The 10511-nt window shown below is 39.5% G+C and overlaps 1 protein-coding gene across 1 annotated transcript; it reads right to left on the bottom strand.

The window, feature by feature from the left end:
* Positions 1–5554: 5554 nt before the first annotated feature.
* LOC112008444 (receptor-like protein kinase FERONIA) lies at positions 5555–8975 on the bottom strand. Its single transcript, XM_024040774.2, has 2 exons — positions 7203–8975; positions 5555–6580 (listed from the first exon to the last, which is right to left on the bottom strand). Exons 1-2 carry the CDS (start codon positions 8824–8826, stop codon positions 5583–5585), a joined length of 2622 nt encoding a protein of 873 aa, XP_023896542.1. The 5' UTR covers positions 8827–8975; the 3' UTR covers positions 5555–5582.
* Between the last annotated feature and the right edge of the window lie 1536 nt (positions 8976–10511).

Raw genomic sequence — 10511 nt, 5'->3', positions numbered from 1 at the left:
CTAATAATAAAAGGAGGTGTTGGAGTTTTCAAGTGGCCCACACCATCCAAGTAATCTACCACCAAAATCGCCCAAGTCCACAGAAGGACGAAGAAAACATTCCAAGAGACGATGAAATAATTCCGAGTTAAATTCTTCTAAGTATAAAGGAAAAGATTTTTTTTTTTTTTTTTTTTTTGCAACAGTCATGGAAGAAAGCCAGAAACACAACATAAATATATATATGCCAGAAGCTGCAAATTGTTCTCAAGAAAAAAGAAAAAACCCCAAAACATACGGGGACCAGGATAACTGTTTTCACCTTGATGGCCCAAGACACACAGGGCACACGCAAAAAAAAAAAGAAAAAAAAAGAAAAAAAGAAGAAGGGAATAACACATTACATAAAACAAACTATGAGGCTGGAACGTCATCTCCACCTTCGTCCGCAGCTGAGGGGTCTTCGCCTGAAGCTATCGAGCCCTGAGCAGCCGAAGCAGCCTCGTCCGCTTCGATCTCCTTATCGACTGCTTTAAAATCAAGGTTGTCCAGATTAACCCCTTGACCGTGCTTCATCATGTATCTTCTCAGCAGCTCGAAGCCCTTAAAGTACCACTGGAAGAGGATGGTATTGTACTCATCGGTCGTCTGGAAGGCAAGGATGGCCTTGGCCACAGCCGCTTTCATCTTCTACCCCGCAACAGCAAGAAGCTCGTCCTTATGCTTTACTTGCGACCGTTCAGCTTCCAATTGCGCGGTCAAAGCTTTGACCTGCTCCGTGGAGGTATTGTGAGCGTCCATCACAGCAATCAGACCTTTGCGCAGACCTGAAGCCTCGGCCTCCAGAGCCTCCACCTTCGAAGCAGCCATGACGGCCTTCTCCTCACTTGCCAGAAATTGGGAGGTAAGGTGCATGGTCTCCCCCAGTACCTGTGGGCAAAAACTTAAAACATGTATAAGTACATGTACACTTGTATCTTGGAGAATGACGAGGAACAGTCCAAAAGATACCTGTACGAGCTTGTGGACGTGCTGATTCACCATCTGATGAGAAGGCACGAGCGAAATCTCCCTTTTCTCCTCAGGAGTAAGGAACTCGTTGACCCGGGCAACAGCGGCATCAGCATCCTCCCAGATAGAGGATCCAACCTTCTCCTTCCCTTTTTTGCTCACCTTTTGCCGCTTGGGAGTAGGGACCTCCTTAAGAGAAACGGCTGGAGAAGCAGTCCTTGCCTCGTCCAGAGTAGGGGTGGACGAGCCCCTCTCCGTCGTCTCTCTCTCTCTCATTTTGTCTCTTTCTTTATCTGTAATCTTCAATGTCTTCTGCCCGATGCTCGAAAGGGGTTCATTCTTCTTCCCCTTAATCTTAGCATACATGTCCTTGTTAAATTTACTCGTCATCTCTGCAACAACAAATGAGAAAGAGTTAGAAAAATAATGAAAAAAAGGACGATCCTATGCATCAGAATCACTCACGTTTTCGTTGCTCTCGATCAATCGCTTGAAGGACGTATATGGAAGGCTCCGGCCCCAAACAATGACGGGATAGAGTACGAGGATCAACGAGCTCGTCAAAGTCGTCGATCGTCTTCGCGTAGCGAATTGCCTCCTGAACTCTCTCCCTAAATTGGCTCTTCAGATCAGGACGTGTTTTCACTGCACAAGAAGGAAATGTTTCAGAGCTGTAAGGATGAACAAAGAAAACTTCCATGAGGAGGGGAGAAGGTGAGCATAAGAGACGAACGCACCAAGACGAGGGGTCTCCCACCGTCGCAGCAACCTGGGGACAGGCCCCCAGATGTCATCTGACAAGGTCTCCCAACCATCTCCAGACACGAAGAAGGGAGATCAACTATTAGACGAGATCTCCTATCCTAAGCAACGAGCTCGTAATACCCAAACTCCTTAGACTCTTTCAAACGGTAGAGGTGGGTAAGCTCATTGACAATTATCATTTCTCCATGTACTATGATCGTCCAGATCACCATGCAGCTGATGACGATTCTCCAGGAATTGGGCATAAGTTGCCCCGGAGCAATTTGCAAGTGGTCTAGAAGCTCTATGATAAACGGGTGGACGGGGAACCGCAGACCACACAGGAAGGCTGCCTCGTAGAAGCAAACCTCACCATGGGTGAAGGTACAGGCCCTTTCCCCCTTCCTAGGTAGACGAGCCCTAGTTTCTACAGGGAATTGAAACCTATCCCTAAATTTACTGAAAACGTCTACACCCAAATAGCACTTTTCCTTGAGGGCATGAAAGGTACGGGGGACGACGATGGAAGTTGAGGGCGTTGACGAGGGAGGAAGCACGGAGGTGGCTGTATCCCTCACAGCCCCGTCCGCGGCCGCATCAGAGGACGATCCCCCCTCAAAACCAGTGGACCTCATAACAGAACCCTTTTTTCCCCCCTAAAAACCTCGCGGGTAGATTTAAACTAAAAGAGTGACTGCTGTAACAATGGGTGTAAATCTCTCAAAACTAAATCTAGACTACACCCCCCTACCGCAAAATCACCGGACTGTGGATACCGGTCACCGGAAAGTTCTAGAAATCCCCCCAAACGGGCAAAGAGAAAGGAAATAGAAGGAGAAATATTCTCAAAATCAGAATAACCTACCATTAAGAAGGGACATGTGCATATCAAAAAAGGAAAGTAAGCAAAGATGTATAGATAGCAAAAGGAAAGAAGCAAAAAAGAAGGGATACGCACCTTAAAAAGGAAGGGAGGAAAATCTGAAATCACAGAGGCAGAGCAGCAGCAGTACCTTAAGGTTTTGAAAGTATATTTTTTACTAGCATTTTAAGTCTTTTAGACTCAATTTTGGCCTATAAATCGAGTTTTTACGATTCGATTTTTATAGTCTAATCACATCTAATGTGGCATCTTTTTCCACGTGGAGATGACTTAAAAATCGAGTCTTAGAGACTCGATTTACAAACCAAAAAAATTTAAAAAAATTCCAAGTCTCATGGGCTGCCTCACCTCACCGGATCAGATCAAATCAGAGAGAGGGAGAAAGACCAGATTAGAGATTAGAGAGAGAGAAAGACTAGATCAGAGAGAGAGAAACAAAAACAGCAAATCTTAAATCCAAATTGATTACAGGGGAGACCAGACTAGACTAGATTCGGACCAGACCAGATCAGAGAAACCCAGGCCGCGCGAGCTTAGGGTCACGCGAACCCAGGCTGTGTGAGCCCAGGGTCGCGCAGCCTGAGCTCGCCCGAGCCCAAGGTCGCTCGGTGGCTCGCGCCTGGGCTCGCCTGGCCTAGGTGCGCCAGCCTGGGTTCTTTCCTTCTTCTTCGGCATTTTTTTTTTTCTGGCTCTGATGGCTTTTTTGCTGGAGCTGTTGTTCAGCTGTAGATAAGGGCTTATAAATCGAGTCTCAGATACTCGATTTCCATGTGGACGCCACATGGAAAAAATGCCAACTCAGAGCCGATCAAAACATGAAAATCGACCCACAAAAACTCGATTTATGGCCCCTAAATCGAGTTCCTTAGACTCGAGATGCTAGTAAAAAATATAGTTTGAAACTATTGACTAATAACTACATAGTTGTGATTTTATGGTTATTTACCCATTTCGTCCCGTTTCTCACTGTTTACCCGGTTTGAAGGAAGAGAATTAAAGTGAACTTAGAGAAGAGAAAATGAATCAGGATAAAAGGAAAAATAGGGGCCCGAGTGATAAATTTTTTAATAAATTTAGTTCATTTTATTTTCTATCTTACTATCTAAACCACAAAAAAATTTTAATTTCTCTTTCTTTCCTTTCTCTTCCTTTCAAACCAAACAAAGTGTTAATTTAGTCTCTGGATGGTTTTTTCGCATTCAAAGGTCTCATCTATGAAGTATGACCCGTTGTTGTGGTCACGGTTTATCTTTTTCTAGTAGAAAGTTCTCTGAATAAATAGATAAATAAATAGATAATTATATCACATATATATTGTCTAAACAAAAAGTTATGCACCAATCAATTACTTTGATATTTTCTTTTACTTTTTGAGCATTTACAATCGAAGTTGTAAAAAATATACTTTTTTTTTGGAATACAAGATAGAAATTCTATTCTAACATAATTTAAGTGTATATGAGTGTGAAACTCCTTCTTGGAGACTTGAACCCCGGCCCTTACCCCCCACACACTACAAACACTTATACTTATGGAGTGACCATCGCACCAAGGGTGTGCGATGGTGTAAACAAATATATATATATATATACTTATTTTACCATTTAAAGGTTGTTTTATCTATTTTATAATTTCATTTTATAATTCACTTCACATCCAATTTCTATTTTATTAATTTCACATTCTCTCTCTCTCTCTCTCTGTGTGTCTCACCACCTCTCTCACTTCATATCGGTGTCTCTCTCTTTACCCATAGATCGAGCCCAATATCCAAAAAGAAATCATCAACAACAACCCCCACCTGCACCAGAAATCAATCACCACCACCACAACAACAAAACACAACCACAACCAGTAGCATCCACCATTATCATATATACCCATACTAGAAATCAGATAAAAACAAAAACAAAAAAACAAAAAACTGCAACCCACTGTGATACCACCACCATAACTCACCACCACACCAAACCAGCTCACCATTTCAATCTACCACACCATAGACCAAAACCCACCATTGCATGACCCACCAAAACCCACAACCCATGACCTCCACAGCACCACGAACACCGCATCACCCCACTACCCACTAGCAACCCCCATCCCATCGACCCACAACCCACAATGTCTCCACCACATAAACACCCCCACAGTCGCACATGAGAGAGAGAGAGAGAGAGAGAGAGAGAGAGAGAGAGAGAGAGAGAGAGAGAGTAATCATATAACTCTTTGTCTCTCTCTTCCTCTGCCTCTCTTGTCATTCCTCAAGAAATATATCCCAACAACCTAAAGAATATACATTAATTGAAAGCATAATCATATTTGAAGCTCCTTATAATTATTTATCCACTGTACCCAATTCAGAATATCACAAAACTTCTTCACTGAAATTTTTAGAAAAACTCCAAGCAGATATGCATTTAACACGAAAAGATTAGTAAATAGTATGAGTTCCTTAGGATAAGTTATAAAGTTTAAATCGAATTAGCTAGAACAGATTTAAGATCAGATTCAACAAAAACATGTGAAACACGCACTCATAAGTTATTACACTAAAAGATATATCTTTGTTGTATCTATGCTAACCGAGAAGTTTCTCCATCTTAAACAATTAAGAGTAAGAAATAGATATTTTCCTAAAGAAAACCAAAATAAAAATAAAATGTTTATATTAATATGAGAAAATTTATATTTAAATTAAAAATTCATTTACTTCAAATCCCATGTACCGTTATAAACAAGTCAATTATTTGTCCCTCCCTTCAATCAAGAAGTCTTAATTTCAACTCATTAGAGAAAAATCTTTGGTATAATCTACTGTTACAGAAAAAGCAAAAGGGAAATTTTTTGACTTCGTAGTATTTTTTTTCTTCTTCTAATATTTCATTCTATAGAACAATAAATCAATAATCACACCATAACATAACTATTTCCGACTTTAGAGAGACAACAATAATTATAAAGCTTAAGAACTATTGTTTTTATTTTTCGAGGAGTCATCTTGATTTGTGATACTAATAGGAACAGAATCAAGACCAGGGTAACTTAATCCAGTACTAGTTGTACTTAACTCAGTTCCACTAGTCGACTCCAACACCTGTCCGTGGTAAACATTGTTGTACCAAGGAGCTCCATTGGTAGTAGCAACACGGAATGATACCACTTCTAAATTGGTATCCTTGGTTGCTTCTGCATACTCTTGGAGCTTTAATGCAAACTCTAGCTTTTCCATCACATCATTCATCTTGGGCCGTTCGATTCCATGATCACTTACACAACTCTCTGCAAGTTCCACATATATCTTGAAACACTCTGGCGCAATCTTGTTCATTAGATATGGATCAATGATTTCATTGATGGTCCCTCTCTCAATACATTTTCGAGCCCAGCTTGCTAAATTTCGTTCCTCTTCTTGGAGTCTTTGGTTCAATGCTTTTCGGGCACACAACACTTCAAACATCACTACACCAAATGAGTACACATCGGATTTCTCAGTTAATTGCTGGCGTCTTGCATAATCTGGATCCAAATACCCCCATGTCCCCTTTACTAGGGTACTAACGGCAGTGTTATCCAAACCCATTTTGGACAACCCAAAATCCGAAACCTTGGCTACCCATTTCTCATCCAATAGAATATTTGTTGTCTTCACATCACGGTGGATAATAGGGTGCTTTGTACATGTGTGGAGGTAATGCAAACCACGTGCTGCTCCTATGCATATATGGAGCCTTTGTTTCCAGGTGAGGGGATCATTAGGGGTGTCATAGAGGTGGTGGCGAAGGGTACCATTTGCCATGTACTCGTAAACAAGTATCATCTCACCCTTATCATTGCAGTATCCGATGAGAGACACAAGGTGCACATGACGAAGTTTAGAAAGCATCTCGATCTCTGTCATAAACTCATGAGCACCTTGTCGAGACTCTTGTTTCATGCGCTTGATTGCCACCGTTATATTACCTAAAGGATGAAATATTATATTATTGTGTTTCTAAAATCCAAAAAATGTGGCAATAAATGTGATTTGTGGATTTTAACAGCCTATGAGAACACATTAGTTTGTAAATTTCAACAGTCTATTAAAACACTTGAGTTTGTAAATTTTATATGATAAAATTTGTACTATCTCTAGCACATTTATTGGGTTTTATTTTGCATAAACAAAGAGTATGACTTATGTCTAGTTTCTATGCTATTTGGAAAACTATAAGATGTGAAGACGTCCTAAAATAGGACACGGTGGTTACATTAAACAGTTTATATATATGGGCAATGATACTCACTTTCATGTTTTAAAAGATGACATTTTCTGTTATCTTCTAAAATGTGTATGTCAGCGCATTGATTATGGATATTATATAAAATAGTGGATGTAAAATGAGTGTAAGAAAATATTTTCCCTTCATATATGACCATGTCCAATATGTATAGGAACTTGACACAAGTCGGATTTGATCAAATTATTAAACAACTCTGCAAGATATAGTATCAGTAATCTTAATTATATGCAGTTAGACTGCAATTAGGACTATTTCAGGAAAAAAACTAAAAATTAAAAGATAATCATGGTATTATTCATTACCTTGCTCAATCAGACCCTTGTAAACATTGCCAAAGCCACCTACACCGACAATTAGATCTTCATTGAAGTTATTGGTTGCTGTTTTGATTTCATCTAGTCTGAAGTAGCGGCATAGTTCTCCAGGCAGTGATGAAGCTGTTCTCCTTTTGAACTCTCTTTTGTAAGGATCTGGCCTAAACCAACACCACCACTTCGCTAGTGGATGGTAAGAACCATAGCGCTCAGTCTTCTTCAATTTACAGAGAACCATGAAACACACTAGAGAGGCCACGACTAAAAAGCCAACACCACTTCCAATAGCAATGAACATTGTTTTCTTTGTCTTAGACTTGCTGGCTGCCCGAGCAGATGGAGGGGCCATATTTACACTAGCAAGATTGCCAGATGGGTCGCTCAATTTGAACACTTCCGCACCGTTTAAAATGGCATCGCGGAAAGTTGCATCTGTTCTAGGGTGTAGATCAATGGCCAGAGTATGACTGTCCTCGCCCTTGTTTTGGATCATTACTACGTAATCCTTGTAGTATGGCGTATCGCTATTGTCAGCCCACGATATTACATCTGCCGTTTCTTCTGCTAGCTGATAATCTACATAGATGGTGAAAACCCTTGAGCCAGAGACGTGTATCCCAGGATCTATTTCGCAGAAATGGAGCCTCACCAGATAATTGAATCCCGTCTCAACAGGTAGTTCCCATGTCAAATTAGACATTGAGTTCCTAATCCTGTCTGGACCCATTGTAACTGCAGACTGATAGACAGCATCAGGTGCAATGTATTTTGGTATTTTTGAGTATTTGAGATTCAAAGATGGATCACGAGGGATTACACCTTTGCTCAAGAAATAATCAGTTCTGCCCCCCTCGGACCATTGTCTAAACAATCCAGTGTCTTGCACTGGGGATATGGAGCTCCCGCCAATGTTTAATCGATAAACCATCTCGAGTGCCATGCTGTAGTTTATGTAGAACCGAGGAGCCTGGCCAACATAAACAGGAACTTTACCTTCTATAATAGAACTACTTGAGGTATAGTATAGGTCCATAGGCATGGAGACAACCTCAATACCATTAATGAAAGCATAGTAACTAATAAAAGGAATGAAGGTTAAGTTCAATTTTGTATTTTTTTCAACATTGATACAGAACTCTTTGACAAAATACTTTTTGCCTGAAGAATCAGTATGAATGGAAGCGCTGAAGTTTCTAAGTAAGGTGAACGAACCCGCTTTGACAGTAAAAAAGTCTTTAGACATGGTAAAACCTGAGTATGCAGCTGAGTAAAAGTACAACCGAACGAATTTCGGGCCAGGTGTGACCGGAAACACATATGTGAATTGCGAATAAGACAACCGAGCTGTTCTGTAGGGGATAGACTCAACGGATGATGCTTGGCGTTGGGCTTCAGAGGGATTAGATTCGTTGTTCTGTTCCATGGGACCGTACTTGGAACCTTTGTCTCCGATCCAGTCACGCTCATCGGCAGCCTTTGAGTTGCCGAAAGAGCCACAGTCGAGGGTAATATTATCAACAGCTATGTAAGGGGGTGTAGAAGTAGCAACTGTGATATGGTGAAAGATGGAAAAGAGGAAGAAGAAAGGTGTCAACATTGAGTGGTTCTTCATGAGAGCAAGAGGTTACTGAGTAGCAAATTGAAAGAAAATTAAAGAGGAGGAAACGCTTCTTTTCTGTTTCAACTTTCAACTATACGGAAAGGAAAAACAGCAAAATTATTGTATCGCTTGATGATGCTATCAACCACAATAGCTTTTAGGTCTGTACTCTGTACAGAGTTAAAAATGCTGGAGGAATAGGCGGGTGGGGGCCGTGGGAAGTTGCCTGGGGAGACTTGAGTATAGCAAGTTGACTCGGTCATACTTACTTTTGGTTTTGGTGTTGGACTCGGTCATACTTACTTTTAGGGACGTTTGCTTCGTGACAAACATTATGGTCAGAGGCTGAGCTAGGGGGCCTAGCTTTTTAAATTTTCCCTTAGGGCATGTGAAAATACGTACCTAGAGCATTCTTATCGGGTGACGGGTACGGTAAATGCCATAAATCCTATAATTTATCATACAAAATCTATAAATACTAAAAGGTATACTCTATTAATACTCTCAAATCTTATTTATTTTGCAATCAAGTTACAGTAAGTTGTTAGAGATAAAATGCTATAAATACTAAAAAATATACTCCATCAATACTCTCAAATCTTATTTATTTTGCAATCTAGCTATAGTGGACTGCTATGTCTAGCAACCCACTGTAGCAAGATTGTAAAAAAAAAAAAATATTTGTTTAATATTTGTTTGATGGTAGTTATTTGAAAACATAAAAAGAAAGAATAAAGAAAACATAAAGAAAAAATAATTTTTTTTTTAAATGTAGTAGTAAAATAATAAAAGTTTTGATATTTGGTGGATTGTAAAGTGGTATGTTAAAATTGATAAAGTAGGATTTTAAAATGGTAAATGCTAAAATATTTAGAACTTGGAAAATTCCAATTCTGCTCTATTTTTGAGAGGCGTTTTAGTATTCAGGCAACTTAAACTATTTGTCCATCATATAATCTTCAAGCAAAATACTTATAGTTTCTAGCTCTTAATTTTAATTTTATTATTACTTTTTAAAAGACTTCGAACTTCGAAAATGCTTTAAACAAGTTTTACATAAGTTGGTAATATTGATGCAATTTTAGAAAATATAACTAATGCTTTACAATTTGTTACCCCATTTTGAATATTACACGGACAAATTTTGATGTATCCATGATGTAGGCTAAGTAACTAATCATAAACTCCACTTATCTTTGTCTAAGTTAGATTACTCCTAGGTTGTGTTTGTTTGGAGCTGAAATAGGGTGAAAGGAAAACTTTGGAGAGAAAATGGGAATGAAAATTTTTTTGGATTATGTTTGGTTGGGTGGAGAGGAAGGAAAATAAATGGTGAAGTCCGGGTGTTTTCTCTCCTAGCCCACCAAAAAGTTTTCTTCCCAAAATGGAGAGAAAACTGAAGGGAGAAAACTGGGCTACTTAATGGACAAAAATGCCCATGTGCACTTGCACTCTTTTTTTTCTTTTTTCTTTTCCTTTCCTGGGCACGTTGCTTTTGCCAATTTTCTATTTTTTTTCTTTGTTTTCTTTTTCTTTTCCTTTTTTGGGCATGTTGTGTAATACCCTGATTTGATTTCATGATCATCACCATCATCATGATTATTAATATAGAGTTGAGATGTTATATGTGTGTGCACAGTAAGTTGGGAGTAGACAATTTTGTGGTGCTACAAAATATGTGAGAAAATTAAAATTTT

The sequence above is a fragment of the Quercus suber genome, unplaced genomic scaffold (assembly GCF_002906115.3).
Source record: "Quercus suber isolate HL8 unplaced genomic scaffold, Cork oak 2.0 scaffold_443, whole genome shotgun sequence".
Classification (NCBI taxonomy): Eukaryota; Viridiplantae; Streptophyta; class Magnoliopsida; order Fagales; family Fagaceae; genus Quercus; species Quercus suber.
This window is presented reverse-complemented; position numbering and strand designations above follow the sequence as displayed.